Genomic DNA, 18,979 nt, shown 5'->3' on the forward strand with positions numbered 1-18,979 from the left:
CCCTGTCCGTCTTTCCATCGGCGCCCCTCTGCTGTTTTCGTAAAGAAATGCTCCAACGACATTCGTGGTCGTGAGCCGACTTACGGCCTGCCGCTGTCCTCGTCACATTGTGCTCTTGCTTCTTCAACTATTCGTTTAATCATATGCTATAGTCAGGGACAACTCAAGAACAAAGCGGCTAACACCCCTGGCATGGTATTGCCAGGGTTGGCGGGCATCAGGAAACCGGTGAATCATTTTAAGCAGTAAGCTGGTTAACTAATTTCCAGGCGGCTGGTTGCAATTAGAGATTTCTAGCCGGTCGTTACAAAATGCCATATCACTATTCAAAATTTCGAAATGCAGTTGCCCTCGGCGCTGAGGCCTAAAAAAGTTTGGCTACATACATGCGCATTCGAAGAGCATGCAGGCAAAGCAGCCCCTCCAGTGCACGTAACTAGTCGAAAGGGACAAATTCTGTCGAGCCACAGCGGCGAGGGTAATGGCGTTTTCTAATTCTAAAAACTGATATGGCTATTACTAACGAGCGGCTACAAATCTCTGATTGCATCCAGGCACCTAACTGTAAGGGTTACAAAGGTCATCATTGAAAATTAGTTAACCAGCTTGCTATTTAAAATGATTCACCAGTCTTCTGGTATCCGTCAACCCTGGCAGTACCATGCCGTGAGAGCTATATTTTTACCTCAAAAATCCTGTTTTTAAGAATTACTTAGTCTTTCCTAGAACACCCGGTATAGAACTCGAAGGGTATCGCAAAAAAAGGTCGATATATAAAAAAAATCGATATATAAAAATGGCAACAGAAAGCTTATCTGCAACCAGGAAGCAATAATGTATTGGACCCGCGCTAGTGACGCGCTTCTTGTAGCGACGTCCGGTGCACAGTACATTTGGTGCTGCTTCGAGCACGCGGTTGTAGCACTTTCAGTGGTCGCGCTGTTAAAGCGCCTGGATGCGATCCAGGCATTGTGGCTCCCTGATAGAAACTTTAAAGCGTTAGCTCTTAGCTCGTTCCTCAGTTTCGCTCCTTCGTCGGCGTCCACGTGGTCAGGTGCCTGTGTTAGCAGGTGGCAAAGTGGAGAGGGAAATCCCCCTCTTGACATTTATGGAAAGAGAAAGGATAGGGAAAATGGGAGAGAGGGACAGGGAAAGAGGGTGAGAGGCGACGGGTGGCCTAGTGGCTTGGACGTCCGCCTCGGCTGCGGAAGGCGGTTGGTTCGAAACATACCCTTAGAGAAGCATGGGGATCACTGTCCCCCGACCCGGTGCCCGGCTTCTTTCTTTGCCATGACACCCCACCCACGCTCAAACATTCTAAAATCATCCTGTGATTTTTTTTAAATGGCAGGTGAATAAAAGTTTTTATCCACTCGGCAACATGCATGCCATGCGTTTCATTCAGTGAACACTACACGAAGGCGAACACGGACAAGATAATAATAATAATAATAATAATAATAATAATAATAATAATAATAATAATAATAATAATAATAATAATAATAATAATAATAATAATAATAATAATAATTGGTTTTTGGGGAAAGGAAATGGCGCAGTATCTGTCTCATATATCGTTGGACACCTGAACCGCGCCGTAAGGGAAGGGTAAAGGAGGGAGTGAAAGAAGAAAGGAAGAGATAGGTGCCGTAGTGGAGGGCTCCGGAATAATTTCGACCACCTGGGGATCTTTAACGTGCACTGACATCGCACGTTAAAGATCCCCAGGTGGTCGAAATTATTCCGGAGCCCTCCACTACGGCACATCTCTCTTCCTTTCTTCTTTGACAAGATGGGAAACACCACAAAGCGCCGACTTCTACAACTTTTATTGCTGCGCGCAGCGTATACATGTACGGTACAGCGCGCATGCGCAGCAACGAAAAAGAATGTGACGCTAAGACTACGTGCAATGCATGCCAGCAATCTTCGAAGTGCGCTTTATTCTAAAACGAAAACAATCATAGAACGTAGTCAACAATTTCCGATTACCATAATTACTTTTGCACTGGTGCGCGCAGCCTTCATATCACCGCTCAAAGCCGGGCTAATCTGATGCATTGAGCGCTTGGTATCGCATCATTTACACAGCGTCGGAACTTGATAGGATTGCTGGATTTACATGAGCATAGCAGGTTCCCGCATTGCAAATGCACTGCCCGTTTTGAGTTCTTTTCGATGATTTTGTAGCATGCTTCACAACTTAGGTTGCAAAGCTGTCTTTATATATGTTCATTATTATTATTATTATTATTATTATTATTATTATTATTATTATTATTATTATTATTATTATTATTATTATTATTATTATTATTATTATTATTATTATTACATGAATTGCATTAAGGATGTTGCACGTTTTGCACATCTTTTTTGTTTACTTCTTTCAGGACTTTTTTCTGAAGTGCTACTGTCAACTTTGGTATTGTGTTCTTTGTTGTCCTATTTACCCCTTTGCTTCTCAGCGCAGCAGATCAGCAGTTATTTATTAATATGCTTATTGCCATTATAGCTATGCTGATATGAATACTTCTGCTCCTGCTAACAGAATTTGTGAGACTAGAAGAATTCTCGTACAGGCTATGCACTCGTATGGATGGAGTCGCAGGAAATTTCATACAGCACTACTGACCATGCTCGTATTACCCTGCCCTTTTCTGTGCAGCCTCAGCCTGTCCCACTTGGAGTACATCTACGTGAGGCCGTTCTGCCACGTGGTATCCTATGTCGTTGGGATTTTGGCAGGGTACCTGTCTGTCAGCCACACATCAGTGTCCTTGAACCGCGTAAGGCATTTGGCTTTCTGTAGACGCACCACCAGTCCGCTTAGAGAATGGATCCCTATTCGAGATAGAAATTAAAGCTCAGTAATCATGCGAGTCGCTCAAAAGTTAAACGGAGCAGGCGAGAGTCGGAGTCGGACCAATTGAATCGCAGGGCGCTCTAGCCGCGTAAGCATTCATTAGAGAGGTTTAACACAGCGTGATCCGCGATCCATACCGCATACCGTTTCCGGGGGGGGGGGGGGGGGGGGGGTTGCGTAAGCTGCGCATGCGTAGACGGCCGCGATAGGCTCACACCCGCCACTACATAGGTAGAGCTGGGCCACTGCGGAAGCGGATCACTTTAGCGGAGCGGATCGCGGTACATCGATGGACATATAGGCAATATTTTTTATGTTTGCCTTATCAGCGGCCTCGGAAAAACGGCTCTACTTTGAGGTGTGCGCGTCAGCAGCGCGACGAATTCGCTCCTGTGCAAAGCTCAGCCACGGCGCGCATATGAGAAATCGGTATTAACGTTATCCCGTTCTTGCCAATGCAAAAATGCGCGGCAAAACAGCACGCACCGCTGTTGCAGCAGGCGATAGCTTCGGCAAGATGAACGGAAGTGATAAATTCTGGCACGAAGTGTCAAAATCGCCGACGACGCCCCTACTGAAAGCAGCACTGCTTGGCCAGGCCAGTGCCGCTGATAAGGCGAACATTAAAAAAAATTACACCCGTTAACCGCCTGTGCTTTCGGTGCTATGAGTATACATCGTCTCTCAGAGCACGCCATGACTGAATCTGAACATAGCTCGAGTTCTCGGTTTAACTCGCGAGGGAGCAGCAGTAGGTCTCGTGCGCTGGTGTGAAGGCGCCACCGCTCTGCTAAACCGAACATTTTCTTTCTGTTCGGTCTCAGGCGTCTAGCAGGAAGGCAGGAGCGCGAAGCGAGAGCCGTGTGCGGTTTTGAGGCATCAGATGGTTTAAAACCGTAAGATAGTCCTTTAAAGGCAGTAGAGCGGAACTAGGCCAACATTTGTACTCGTTACTGTTGAGCGCGTCTACAGCGTTTCAGAAGAACTTGCTGGTGCCGCATGGCATTTCTATATCATTAGAAATGCAAGACCGAAGCGAACAGCTAGCTTCGTTGGGTACTTTGTTACACCGCTCTTCGCTATGTTGGCATACGTGAAGCAACGCAACGCTTGCAAAAAAAAAAAAAGTGGTACGGTTTACAATGCGCGCATATCAGCGCTGGTGAAGGACGTGTAAAGCAAACGAAGAAGCTTTACAAACTTTGCACTTCCGTCTTTTTTTCTTGTGTGTGCTATTCTGAATACACTAAAGCGACTTGGTTAATAGCGCTTACCTACCAGGCACGCCGTACCGCTTTGATCCAGCATCTTCTCGTCTCATTATCTAAGGACTTCCACGGAAATCGAAAAGATTCCACCTTTGGAAGTTTCCGGTTATATTGTTGTGGCTGTTCTAGAGAGAACAGTACATAGAGGGGACATCATCATGGCTACATCGCCGTGCGACGCAATAGCAGTCACTAGCAGTCGACGCGGCGAAAAAAGACGCTTTTTGGGGCTATTCACCACAAGAGGCGCCACGTGTACGCGTGAAACCCCAGCGTGTAAGGTCCATTCTGACTGCGTCGGTAGGCGTTGTAATTTTATGTGCTAACCATTCAAAACTGAAATATCTAGCGCTTTGTTCGAATCAGCGCCTCCCCCCAAAAAACTGCCAAACAAGCCCTCAGCGAAGTATTTTATTATCATGTTATATTGGCGTCGTAATACCGTGAATTAGGTTCTGGTCGTTCTTTCATGCTAGTTAATAGCACCGTTTTGAATAGTTAACAGAATACATATTTAAAAATGCGGATCCATAAGTGTCTCCAAAAGTGTCGCCAACAGAGTCGCACAAACGACGGTCCACTGTGCAGAGAGGGCGAGACGAGAGGACTTTAATAACGGCCGAAACAAGAACCTGCAGATGCTCTAGCCGCTAAGCGGGCAAGCGCCAACTGTCTCGCGCTAAACGCCGAGGCCAGACACTCGCACCAGTGGGGAAGAAGTTGGAGTAGCCGGGAGGGCGGACGGTGGTGAGGACAGTATCGCGAAAGACGCACGACAAGACTGCGCGGTCTTATAGTGGTCCCCCACTGAATGATATCTCTCACCTCATTTTCCTTTTGACGCATCTTTGTAACCTGTTTGGTTTGTGGGGCCCAGTGGATGCAGACAGCGCTGTGGTTGCTGTCCCTGGCGCTGTCGTCGTTCGTGATGTTCGTGACGGTGCCCTGGAACCGGGGCAACCTACCCAGCGCCGCCGTGAACGCTTTGTACGGCGGGTTTCAACGGCTGCTCTGGAGCCTTGCCTTGCTCTGGCCTTGCTACGCCTGCGCTACAGGATACGGAGGTGCGTCACAGGTGGCCTGCTCTGCCTCTCCGCCTCATTTTCATTGCCGTGACTGCACAGCCTCGTCAAAAAAAGAGAAAAGAAAACGTGGTGGCAATTCCTTTGAAACGCAGAGCCGTAGGTCACGTAGAAAGAAAACACATTTTTAAACACGGGCTAGGCCTGGCTCTTCCCAGTCTGACTTTTCCAATCTTGTTTCATATCATGTCCGCGAAAACATGCGATACCGTTATAATGCGTGCCTTACGAAAAAAAGTGTAAAGTATTATTGCGCCGATTGTGCGATGGAATTGCTATTTGACGCCTCGGGTGTGGGTAAAAACCACATATTTGGGGGGGTGTACAGGAGGGTCCAATATTAGGGTGAACACTCGAGTGTGTGGCTGCGCTCTTAGGAGCTCCAGTGCGTCCATAGCGGCGCGCATGGAAGCGAAGCAGCAGACGACGCGAAGCACCAACTTCTGCGCCTTTGGCACTTTGCTGCGATGCGCGGCCGGGACGGAGGCACTGGCGCTCCAAAGAGCGCAGCCACACACTCGAGTGTTAACCCTAATATTGGACCATCCTGTACGTGCGCTTCTTGCGTGAAAGGGGCGAGGAGAGACGAAAGAACACAAATGGCGTGTGTGGTGCGCGCACCGCACAGTTTCCGACTCCGGCGCCCCAAAGTAAATCAACTACCTCACTTGACAAATAAACGTCCGATATGATCCAACTATAGACACAATATATAAATGCGCTTCGTCCTGCCGCTGAGATGAGCGTCCGACGGTCTGAGAGCCAATCCATATTGAAAAAACTACGAAAGCCAGTCGCGCTCCATGATACAGTTCCTGCGAATCTGTTGCACTGCCGTCCTGGCTACAAAAATTCGTGAGTGTTTTACGCTTCGCACAAATTTGACACTGTGTCGCTCGCAGGCGGGCACAGCATGCCTCTTCAATTCCACAAGGTAGCGCGTCAGAACCCTTTAATCACGCTTCGTTTAGGCGGCAGTTACATACGCGTGATATGTCGATATGGCGTTCTGCACTCATAATTCAATACTGCGGGGATCTTACGCTGCGTCGTCTAGTTCGTGTCCTGTCGTCTTCGTTCTTCGGGCGCTGTTTATCGGCTAGAAACTCACCCCACTACGCGGGCCGCGTTGACGCGCTTTTGTCTCCCGCCGGCCAGCAGCCGCAGAAGAAAAAGGAGGCAGGAGTCCAAGAAAAAAAGTAAACACGTAAAAAGTTAGTTGACAGAAGCACATTCAGAGACAAGAAACCGATGTGAATAAGTAATGAAAAGCCCGACAACTAAAACACGCCTTTTTTCAGTTGTTTTCTTTCTTCCCTCGTATATTCGAAGTCTTTGGGACCATAACACGCAAAGCTAACTATTGACGCAAGCAGAGATGACTGAACCTATTTAGGAAATACGACTGCAGATTATCAGACAGAAAAAAAGAGGAGCGGGTGAGGTTCCTACGGAACACATTCTTAGGGCCAACGGGCCGCACGGCAACGTCTGGGTATTTGAGACCTCTACAATAAAGCAGCAAAGCCGCGGTCACTCGCAGAAGTGATGAGCTAACTGAGAATCTCGAAGGTGATAATTATGCTGCCTTCAAGAACACATACAGGGTATATGAAACTGGGAAAGGTCGCTGTAGTAAACTTCGCTTCCAGCACTTCTTTTGCTCATCTCAGCAGCTGCCGATAAAATGATTCAACGTGCAGCTGAGGAGGGACGCCACCTCTATTTATCTAAGGTTGAGGTGAAACTGGCATATAAACAGCATGCTTAAGAGTACGGCTGTAGCAGTGCTCGAGCGGGTTGCCACGTGTCTTTATTTTTTATATGTATTGCGCATGCGTTTTTTCCACTGTAAAAAAATACCGTTAGTGTAACAGTTAAAATGCCATTACAACTGTTGAATCAAGGTGTTTATCAAATACTGCACAGATTTCTGATCAGAAGTTTTCGCCCTAAGCGAAAACATGAAAATCAGAATAAAGATGAAGCTTATCACTCGTTTAGAAGCAATAAAAACCACAATCTGGCTTCCTGTGTAGAGCGGCCAACAACATGCTTTCAGTCACGCCCTCTTCTAGTGCTGCCAGGTAATTTTAAACCTAGGCTCAACACCGCACAAGGAATGAAGCAGCTCTAACAAAAATCAGGCCACCACCCCCCTGAAAAGAGCGTAATTCAAGCAGCAGAAATCGGATTGTTGTCAGTGTCCAATTGGAATGCGTCCTTAGTTCATCCCTTGTGCCTAGGTTATCAGTTATCAGGAATGTTGGGAGAAAACGTTGACCAAAGGTGCAACTAATACCAAAGGTGCAACTGATACTCCCCCCCCCCCAAAAAAAAAAGCGACGCTATGCTCTTTCCTATGTTCTATGGCGTGTGATTTTTAGCCCCACACTGGCTATTAAAGTAGGAAGATTGTTCGCATTTCATTACAGATATGGCTATATTCTTCACAGTTAAAAGCGGCTGGTCAGTTCTGTGATTCGCAGTAATTTATTAAAGGTATCTCACAATGCCATTGGTTACCTCCGAAGAGTGGTAAGAGAGCGTCCGCAGCTCTGGGTCTCTGTTTTTCATCGCCTGTGTTTCTGCAGTGCTGAATCGCTAATCGCCCTGCTTCCAGGTTGGCTCAATAGTTTCATGTCGTGGACCGCGTTCCGGCCCCTATCAAGGCTGACGTTCTGCATTTACCTCACACACGTTCCCATGTTCTACATTCGGGCAGGAAACATGAGGACAAACTTCGAGCTCAGCGAGTTTTTTCAGGTACGATTTTCATTTGTAACCTTGATCACATTTTACAGCGAAGCCTCTGTGGCGAAATTTGTATGTGGATTGTTTATTTTTTATTTTTTTTAGATTGTGGAGTGAAAAGGCACTTGCATGTGGTGCCTAAGCATTTTTCTAGGAACCGCTTTCTCCTGTGTAATATCGAATGTTATGAATGAGAAACGCTCCATAATGTACCGGAGAAAAATTTCTCTCTTAAAATTTGTTATTTTGATCACACTGCATGCTTATTGGAAGTCCACCTACTCCTCTGCCGTGGTGGCTCAGTGGCTATAACGTTCTGCTGCAGAGCGCTGTAACGAGGCAGGATTCCGGCCACGGCGGCCACATTAAAAAAAAACGTGAAAGATATAAACGCCAATTTACTTAGAATTTTGAGCTCATTAGAGGAATTCGGCTGGTTCAAAATAAACGCAACTTCGCCGCTGGGGTGTGCACCATAGTCCGTAGCGTGGCGCGTAGAAGTTCATCACTCATGTTAGCCGTTCCATCCAGTTTGACCGCCATTTGGAATGCGTTAAGTACTATAAAAGTCAAGCCCCATTTGTGCTAATGAAGGAAAGCTATCAATACCGGAAGCCCTGCGTCGTACATTCTTTGAGGTGTTGAAATTGGCGCCAAAATCAACAAAAAAACTGAAGCTAACGAACCAAAATAGCTCGTTTTAATATGCTTGGAATATTTGACTGAGAAAAATTACGACACTTTTATAATTTTATTCCTGCTAGTTGCGTAAACATGGCCTTAGATCAGGTGATGTTTGTCCGAAATCAGCACCAGAGGCCGCGCCATTTGTGCTAAGATTACCACTCCGAGTGGTAATTCTAACACGTAAGTTACGTTCAAGTCTAGCTGATATCAAAAGTTAGAGTAGACCGGAGGCGTCTTCTGATGCATGCTTCACAACTTAAAATAAATTATTGTCTTAATAAGCTGACCCTTTATTGCAGTGTTATGATGAAAGAGTGTTACAAATATTACGCATGTTAATGCTTGCAGAGCAGTGCTTCAGATAATGAAAAAAAAATGGTAATCATAAATTCATATGTCCCTAGAAGTGGAGTAATATTTAAGTGATGCCTTGAAACAGAAAAACAGAGAGACTGGATGCCCATATTGGTAGAGAGAAAAAATAACAATCTGGTCTGAGCGACTTCAGAAATATTTTCCCAGTAAAATCAGATGACAACTAACCTAATTATAATCTGACAGGAAGGCATCAATAGGCCAAAGCCTGCCCTCATAGCGGCGGTAAAATAGAGAATATAGTCGTGACACTCATGGATGTTAATAATGGTTCCATAAAGAATTAAAGAAAAATTGGCTTTGGTTTAGCTCTGGTTAACCCTAGTTGAATTGCGAAAGCTTCCTTTCCTCGGCACGTCGTCTACGCAGCGTCTCATTCCGATGCTCTCGAGAACTCAAACCGGTCTCTTCCGCAGTTGAAGAGTCACTCCGGGACGTGGCACGACTTCTAGCCGCATCTTCGTTACGACGCTTCTCGAGTCGTGCGGCGCGTTCTTCTGGCGTCTCTCGAGCGCGTTGTCTCTTTCTCGCTTCGTTCTGTCGTTGTTGCGTCTGCTTCGCGCTTTCCATAACGACTACAATACAATGAGGCGAAGCGAATATATATATACCCCCCGCGAGGCGACACCTCCTCTCCCTCTACCCCAACGGACATATTTGGTGGAGCGAGCGGCGACGGCAGCGGCGTCGACGGCGGCGCCATCTGTTGGAGCGCGACTGCGGCGTTGCTAGGCGATGGCGGCTGAAGGTCGTTCGTCGGCCAGAGGCATACGGCATACGGCTGAAGTGCGCGACGAGCCTAAATGGCTCGCTGGCTGGCGTAGTAAAGCTTTCGGTTTAAAAATGCTGATGCGCACGGGGCCAAATTCAAAGCCATAAGCCCATCTGCTGCAGCAAAGCCATACAGAATTGAGCTAGAAAAACAACACAAAGAAAGACAGACAGGACACAGGTCTCTGTCTTTGTGTCAGGTTTTTAGCGCAATTCCTTACGGCTTCACAATACGATAGCCAACTAGCCCGACAACAACTTGCTCGTGTGAAGCAGTTCAGGAAAAGTGATTAGTTTATGTTGTTTTCACTAGGTGCCGTGTATGGCTTGGATTATCCGAATTTTTCGCAACACTTTTCACACATAGCAAACGGTACGGTTAATCAACAAACTGGCTCCTTTGAAGTCATATATGTGTTTCCCCGCAACGGTATCCGTAAGAAACTCTTGAAATTTATTACAGGAAGTGAGAGCGCTTCAGATATTGCGCATGCGAAGTTTGGACTAGCAAGATGAGGAAAGCAGTACGAACCTTCCTAAAATAAATAGTTTTTGGGCAAGACAGTGTTGCGTTAAATTTAGCAGGAGCCGTTAGTATGAGGTACCGGATAACAGTGGGCAGGAATAGACAAGATTTGTGGCTATAGGGAAGAAGAATGCTAGTATGGCAGTTCCCTTGGGGCATAAACGCCATTATACAAAACCGGCAATGGTGCATTGATAATGGAAATTTAAGCATGCTCTTGATATGACTTTGTATTTATAAAACTAGTGCTTGCACAAGCTACATACAAAACGCACCGAGACATGAGACTCCGTCAACAGTAAATAACGTCCGCTGGCCTAGCCTACTTACAGGCCAAATTTATTCCAGCTGTTAATTGCTCCTTGGCGATTTCTGTAGGCTGAAACAGCACACCTAGTTCCCTTATCTGGCTAGTTCCTAAGATGGGGAAATTCTCAAATTTCTCTTTGTGCATTTTATAGCAGCAGCCTTTCAAGCTCACAATCGTTTTGCGAGTGAAAAAAAGCCAATTAGGTCAAAGCGCGGAATAACGAACTGCGCACTCCATTTCATTTAAACGTGCTGAATAAAACGACGCACCATTTCGAGCACGTCACTCATAGCCTGCAGTTTTGTTGGAGCTCAATGCATTTTGTGCCATCAGGGTTCATTTTCTGTAATTCAAAATGGAGGGATCATTGGACCATTGAGGGCGCCCCTGGAGACGAGATGCTTTCTGACATTAGTTTTCCTCCTTCACCCCCCTTTTCCCTCAACGCACTCTTTGTACGGCGTAGCTGAACGCCTCCGTCGGAATCTACTGGTTCAGCGTCGTCTTTGGACTGCTGCTGCACTTGTGCGTGGAGGCACCGGTGGCGCACCTGCAGAAGTTCCTCTTCGAACGAGACTCTGGCGCGGGCAGGACGTCTGCTGAAGCTAAGCCGTCGCCTGTCGAGAACGGGGAGCAGCGTTCAAAGCTCTGAGCCCACAGAACGAAAATAAAAGGTTGGCCGGAGCTGATTCACCCCGCTTAGTATTGGGGGCTGCTATTGTTACTTCGCTTTCCTCAATATTGGTTACTACACATCTTCAGGTCAAAGTACCATTTTTTTTGTTTCGGTGAAGGAAACTCACAGACATGATGCACGACTCACGATGCGCATAAGTTATTGAATGTAACCCATCGCTTGCTTGTTAATTATCATGCGAGACCAATAAAGGAAGTAAAATTATAAATGCCTCCAGAGTCTCTCTGAACTGAGTGTCATTACCCGCCGTGGTCAGTGCCCGTGGCATTCTTCTGCTGAGCTCAAGTTGGAGGGTTCCACTGCAGCTGCGGCGGATGCGTTTAGATGCAGCTGAAATGAAAAACGGTCGTGCGCTATAATTTTGGTGCACGTTCAGGAACACCGGGAAGTGGGAATTAATTAGGAGCCTTCCATTACGGCGTGTCTCAATAGCTCAGGATGTTGCTAGACATGGAAGAATCAATCACTCGTCAAACCTTAGACTCACGTAACGTGCACTGCTATCTTGCAGTACTTTATTAAGCCCAAAGTTCGTTTCACTCTTGAAATTCCAGTGAACATTAAACCACCTTATAAATTCGAAAGCATTATATGGCTCAATGGCAACGAAACCCGATGTCGGCGTTGGCCAGAAGCAGTGGTCCCAAACATCTCAGAGGATGTCCTCATAGTGGTAACAAAAAAAGTAAGATTTCCTCCGCAGGTGCGGACAATTTAACCCAGGAATTTCAGATTGCGAGCCTAGCACACAACCCATAAGCCACAAAACAGCACTGCTTCTTGGTGAACAAAACTTAACCTAGTATATGCGTTGCCTCACGACTGTATGCTAGGGAGTAGGTATGCCATTAGAAAGAGAGAGAGATAAAATAAATAAATAAAAGTTAAATCAAAATAAACAAAAAATGCGAGCGGCAAATGCCCCTCAAAGAAGTCCCCCAGCCAATGGCGCCGACAGATTTTCATGGCACCGCGGTTAATCCAATTAAACCATGGTTATTCATGGTTATTCCACATTCATATGTCGCCCACTACGATGTCACGCTAGCTGGTACAAAGAGATTAACCACGACGTCACCAGAACCGGTCGACAAGCAGCAGAGATTGTGGAATCAAACTAGACATTTGGCTTCACTCCAGTTTCCTTCGAGGTTTTAGAACTCGCTGTCTCTTTGTTAACGCGTCTATGAGTACAGGTTTCGAAGTGGCTATTCATCAGATACACCCCGTAACGTAGGAACTGCAGCGGAACAGTATCTAATATAACGAGCAGACGAAGCACGGCCGCCCGTCAGGTGCGCCATGAGCGGAGGTATTTGCATCGTGAAATATGTGAAGGGAAAAGAAACAAATGACGTCGTGATTACGTCAGCGATGGCGTTTCACTGGACGTGGTTGCAGAAGAGGGGGCTATAGTTTTGAGTGTGCCGATAAACACGACAGAATAGGAGGTGCAAATAAGGTAAAGGGTATATTCTGATTTCCGATAACTCCGCTTCAACAAAGCGCCTTCGAAATATTCCTCTTGGCGCAGACTATAAGACAGTGTCCTTTAACATCGAATGCATACCAAACCTTTACTGAAAAGTGTTTTCGGACTAATTTAATTTTGAAGACTTCAAATAGCGAGGAAAACTGAATTCGGGATCACTTTACACGTGAAACGCAGATTTTGTCCCCGTATTGCAGGTTTAAAACATGGCTGCAGCGATATTGATTAAAATGCAGCAGTAATTTGCCTCACAGCGGTTAATTCAATGGTATCTTATTATCGATCGAGGGGACGAAATCTACAGTGATGTTCCAAGCTCGAGCAGTGGTGTCCCGTCGACATGATCGCCGAATCAGGAGAATACACGACCATAATTTTCGGAAATACCAAATAGCGTCTAAAAATTGCTGAATGGAGATGGTGTTACTATGAACCGCACGTTGAGAGGTTGTCGTTGCCACCGCGTGCCAGCTCATGCTTAGCGCAGCTGTACGTGAGCGCAAATAACGAGCGGAGGACCGGCTAGCCTGAGTTCGTAATGCAAGCCAGACGCGAAAAAATTCCCATGAATAATGGTAGCGAAGAGGACAAACGCAGAAGCGATGTTTGCGGGAGAGGACCGGCGCAAGTTTCTTCCGATCCCGTCCCGTCGTCTCCATTTCTTTGCCAGTCGTCATTTGCCCTACCATGTTTCATGTGTGTAATATTGCATTTAGCTTGTTTAGTTGTCTTCTTCTTGTCGGTTGTCTTGTTCGATTTCTAGAACAACGAAGTTGAGCACTGGGACACATTTTGTATATGTTCGCGGAATGCATTGTGCATTCTCGTATTTAACTTGTAAAGTAGCCCCCCGCAGGTTCGCTCTGGGGCTTCCTGCTGAACGTTACCCTTATACGTATTCACGTATTTGAAGTATACGTATTTGAGACAGACAGACAGACAGACAGACAGACAGACAGACAGACAGACAGACAGACAGACAGACAGACAGACAGACAGACAGACAGACAGACAGACAGACAGACGGACGGACGGACGGACGGACGGACGGACGGACGGACGGACGGACGGACGGACGGACAGACAGACAGACAGACAGACAGACAGACAGACAGACAGACAGACAGACAGACAGACGGACGGACGGACGGACGGACGGACGGACGGACGGACGGACGGACAGACAGACAGACAGACAGACAGACAGACAGACAGACAGACAGACAGACAGACAGACAGACAGACAGACAGACAGACGGACGGACGGACGGACGGACGGACGGACGGACGGACGGACGGACGGACAGACAGACAGACAGACAGACAGACAGACAGACAGACGGACGGACGGACGGACGGATGGACGGACGGACGGACGGACGGACGGATAGATTGATTGATTGATTGATTGATTGATTGATTGATTGATTGATTGATTGATTGATTAAATGACTCATTAATTCGTTGACTGAATGACTGACTGACTGACTGACGAAACAAGAGGTATGAACAAGTGGAAGCGCAAGGGAATGTTATGCGATTATTGAAGCGGTGCCACTACCACAATTATCCTCGTAGTGTACTGTACCTCTGCTTAAGTTAGTGCGCGGCCTTGTTTACAATCACTTGCGCTAGCTCACAGGTTGTGCATGCTTTGATAGCTAATAACAAACAATTTTTTAGATGCCAGCGGTTTTGAGGCACGCCGCACTGGAGACATTCGGATTAATTTAGAGTGCTTGAAGTTCTTAAACGGGCAGTGAAACCCCAATACAAGAGCGTCTTCGCATATTGCCTCGGTCATTGTCGACAGACATGGACGCTGAAACCGATATCGAACCGGAAAAATACCAACATTTGAGGTAGTTGGTACAACATATTCAAAAACAAAACAGCGCAGAAAGACGTCGGACGTCGATATTAAGCTGGTGGCGTCTGTTCTTTCTTGATTCGTCGTCTTTTAGCGCCGGTAGCGATCGCGGCTTCGTGCTCAGGCCGAAAACGAAAGAATGCTGGTGTAATAATATATCAAAAGCAAGCTGCGTAACATATTTCTCCCACCAGACCTGCACATTAAAAAAAGAGGGTGGGGAGACAGGGTAGCCAGCCACATCACTACCCCGATCGATCCTTTGCTTTATGTCTGTTCCAAAAGGAATGCCTTAAAAAGCCATAATTTGTAAAGTACTGAACATTTTATTCATATTTTGACAAATACAGATGAGAGATTTATGAATAGAACGGTATCATTCAAAATATTTTTCAGCAGACTGCCTACATTTCTTTCAAAGTTGAACCCACGCTGTGGATTCATTTTAGAAATATGCTTCGGTTTGTTTTCTCAACCATGCTTGTGTGGCTTGTTCAACTTCCTGAACGTCGTCAAATCAGTGGTCGTACTCACTTTTTTTTCATGGGGACGAATAAATAGAAGTCATACGGAGCCAGATACAGGCTCTACGGGGGTGAGTGCAATAGACTAGCCCATTTGTCCAAACACCTCTAAAGTATGAAATGAGGTGTGAGGGCGCGCATTGCCGTGCTGTAAATTGAGATTTTCCAAGAATCTCCAGTATTCATTTTTTTTTCGTATAACTTCCCTAAGCTTCCGGAAAGTTTCAATACCGCGAGCACCGTTCGCAGATCCGCCGTCCTCAAGAAAATCAGTATTACACCTCTTATGTCTCAGAAGACTGTTGCTATCACCTTTTTCGTGACCTCCGCGTTTCAAACAATTACGCGTATGCATAGGCGACCCCGTACGATGCCATTTTGATGATTGCGTCTTAGTCTGTGGATGTAAGTTTCATCTCCTGAGTCGTTATATTTGAAAGAAAGGTGTCCTTTTGGGCCTTATAGAGATCCAGTAGCTCTTTACTGACGTTAGCTTTTTGTTCGCGTTGATCAGGCGTTGGTTTTCTTGGAACCATTTTGCATAGTTTTTTCAATAATCTATATGTTCAATAATTGTTTCTATTGCATTGAAATATGGTGTCTATTGCTATTAATTTTGTGCCTATTGCAATTTTTGTTGCTTTAATTTTAGGCTGATGTTCCCCCTCTGCAATACACGCTCGGGCTTTTAGGGTATTTTTTTCCAAATCAAATTAAGGGTTAATGAGTCCAGAATTGGCACAACCCTCAAACTGTACAGGCAAGGGTCCCAACGTCCAAGGACTGTGCCGGGAGTCTCGATAGATCATTTCAAAATAAAGAAAGATTAGCAGCAAAATCAGTAAAATGATTAAAGCACACAAGAAGCAAGATACGAGTAATAACACGCAGAAACGCAATGTCATTATGACCATAGTACCAAAATTATATAGAAACAAAAAAAACAAAAAGCCAGTTTTGCAAAACAAAGTCTTTCAGCTTAATGAGGTGTTCAATGAAAATTGCATTGATTTCCAGAATTAAAACGCTGTTCAGGTGACGTCATTTTTGTATAATTAGGACATTTGGAAGCATAAAATATTTTCTAGGCACAAATGTAGCAGAGTTCAAGTTGCTTAACAAGATATGATTGATAAATTGGAAAAGCAGCGTGGGACTTAACAGCTTAAAGAACATGCATGATGCCAAGGTGATTGAAAAATGTGATGGACTGAAAAGATATTGTGATCATGTTACAAGGAACGAGCATTTGCATAGAAAGAGCTGCACGTGATAATGTGGATGGCCTGTTTTATAAGTGTTGCAGGGAAAATAAGTGGCAGTGGTAAGTATTTCCCAATGCAACAATGCCGAAAGTGACTTGACTAAGTATGAATGCATAATACAATGATCAGAGTAGGTTACAAAAAAAATATAGACAAGCTTTAATGAGTATTCTAATGCCGAATGGCAGACTTTTTTTACATGATCGATGCGGTAGAAAATTTAATTCTTTAATCCATAATGACGCCGGGACAGCTGGTGTACTGAGGTGCCGAAGTAATACTGGAACAAAGGGTTAAAGCCGGTGTGCTGGAAAGCATCTAGTGGCTAGTTTTAAAGACTATAAATTTGGTTTTAGAGGAATTTATGATCATTCACGACACCAATTTTAAACCTTACTTGATACGGCATTCAGCTGAAAAGCTAGATCGACAATAGGTTTGTTAGACAACGATTTGTTAGTAACATCAGCGTATAATAGACAGTGGGCTGGACTTATACAGTCAGGAAGATCGTTAATATATAATATGAACAGCAACAGTCCCAATATAGAGTTCTATCGATATGGATTATTTGTTTAGGATCATGCAAATAGCTCTTGAGAAGGTGCGCCGCAGGGTCTGCAATCCGGTAAAGTTCAAATTTAATGCAAAGCATTACTACTTTCACTATGTGTAAAGCAGGCGGCATCTGTTAGTACGTAAGTGGATGTACCGCAGATGTTACAAAAAGTCACAGCGATGGCAAGAAAAATAGAGTGGCGTCATCGAGCGGCCGTAGGACGCACACAGCTTACTGAGCAGTAGTATTAAGTGTTTTTTATTAAAATAATAATAAAAGGAAGGAAAAATTTTTGCTAGCCCCGGCATCTGCCATCGATACTGAAGCACCTGAGCTGGGGCAGCGGAAATAAAGGATAGCAGGCAGAATGGAGAAATGAAATTAAAGAGGTGAGGGGACAGGAAGACAGGATAGGGGGAGAAGTAATATACACAAACTATTTACACAATAAGAAATGTATCTAGGTTGTGCGCGTGATTAGTTCATGATGAAGCAATAAAAGCACACGCGCACAGCACTGTGCTGACTACCACTGGACTGGGGCGTCCAGTTGTTAATCGTTCAAGGTAGAATTCGCGGAGCGTTCGGTCACTGCGTGCAACTACCTGGCGGAGAACAGACGGGACGTTAAGCCCGTGTGTTCGAGGAATGCAAAGGTTCGCTCACGGGTGCGCGCACTGCCCTGCGGCCACAATAGCGTCTTTAGGCACTCTGGTAGTATGCCCAGCGCCCTATAGGCCGCAAGCATATCGCGACGAGCATCGGCGAACGCGGCACAGTGAAGGAGCAGGTGCTCTAGTGATTCCACTGCACCGCATCCGTCACACACATCACTCGTCGCGATTCCGTGACGCTCCCGCCGTTCCCCGGGCCACACAGAGCCAATGCGCGCGAAGGATCATCACACGTTGCGACCGCGTAAGTGCGCGACAGCCGGTGACACTTTCGATGCGCTCACCTCCTGCGATGCGTGGGTCGGGGTGCTGATTTCGGAGATGGTCATGGATGACCGCACGCACGTCCTCCAGTGCAAGAGGCAGATCGCTGGCAGGTAGTTGGTGTGCGGCGGTCGCGAGGTCGTCCGCTTCGTTGCCGGCGATGCCGCAGTGACCGGGCACCCACTGTGCACGCACGGCACATCTTCTGTGCGCGAGGCGCTCGATGCGCGAGCGGATGTCCCGCACTGGCGGGGTACCGCGGCCGTTGGACTGCAGTTGGCTGAGGGCGGCGCGGGAGTCGCACAGCAGAGCACTCCTGGGCGGCGGAGGGCAGAGGGTGAGCAGCAGGTGCAGCCTGACCCGGATCCCTATCAACTCCGCCGCGGTGGAGGAGCCCAGGAAGGTTGCGTGTTGATGGCTGTGCAGTCGCAGGGCGGGGATGGTAACCGCCGCTTCAAGGGAGCCATTTCAGAATTGTCTCTATGTCTGTTGTTGCCAGGAAGGAGCAAAAGTGAACTGCACAGGCCTGCCCACTGGCTCAAGCTGAGCCACAATCGCTACCGCGTGCAGATAGTAGGAGAGTTGAAAGATGGGATAGATAGACAGGATAGTAAAGACGAGCAGTATAATGACCCAGGCCGATCCCGGAGGCAGTGCAATACCGGGCTAACCGGTGGCGGAAGTGAAGCAACCTTCAAGCACACCACCACATTTCCAAAAATAAGTCCAATTGGGATCCGTGTCAGATATTCTACGGGGTCTCCTATGACAATGCTATGACATCAGAATTACACATAAGTCGTTCTTCTGTATATACCCCCCCCCCCCCGCCCGACTAAATTCGCACCAGAATTAGGAACAACCGTTCATCGTACAGCGCTCCGGGCGGTGTCATACTATTCCTCGTAACATATAGCTTACATGTGCTAGTTAGGTTGGAGGCTAGCTTGCGACAGGGATTCGAGCCGACGACATATGCACCTAGAAGTGTT

The 18,979-nt window shown here is 46.4% G+C and overlaps 1 protein-coding gene across 1 annotated transcript in view; it reads left to right on the plus strand.

Annotated features, from left to right (window-relative positions):
* Positions 1–11,294, plus strand: part of LOC144115214 (nose resistant to fluoxetine protein 6-like) — a 53,109-nt gene extending 41,815 nt beyond the window's left edge. The window contains exons 12-15 of the mRNA XM_077649492.1: positions 2,672–2,792; positions 5,015–5,201; positions 7,843–7,985; positions 11,109–11,294. Of these exons, the coding sequence (XP_077505618.1) occupies positions 2,672–2,792; positions 5,015–5,201; positions 7,843–7,985; positions 11,109–11,294 (637 nt within the window). The remainder of the gene's footprint in view (positions 1–2,671; positions 2,793–5,014; positions 5,202–7,842; positions 7,986–11,108) is intronic.
* Positions 11,295–18,979: the final 7,685 nt, after the last annotated feature.

Source organism: Amblyomma americanum, chromosome 1 (genome assembly GCF_052857255.1).
Source record: "Amblyomma americanum isolate KBUSLIRL-KWMA chromosome 1, ASM5285725v1, whole genome shotgun sequence".
In the NCBI taxonomy this organism is placed as follows: Eukaryota; Metazoa; Arthropoda; class Arachnida; order Ixodida; family Ixodidae; genus Amblyomma; species Amblyomma americanum.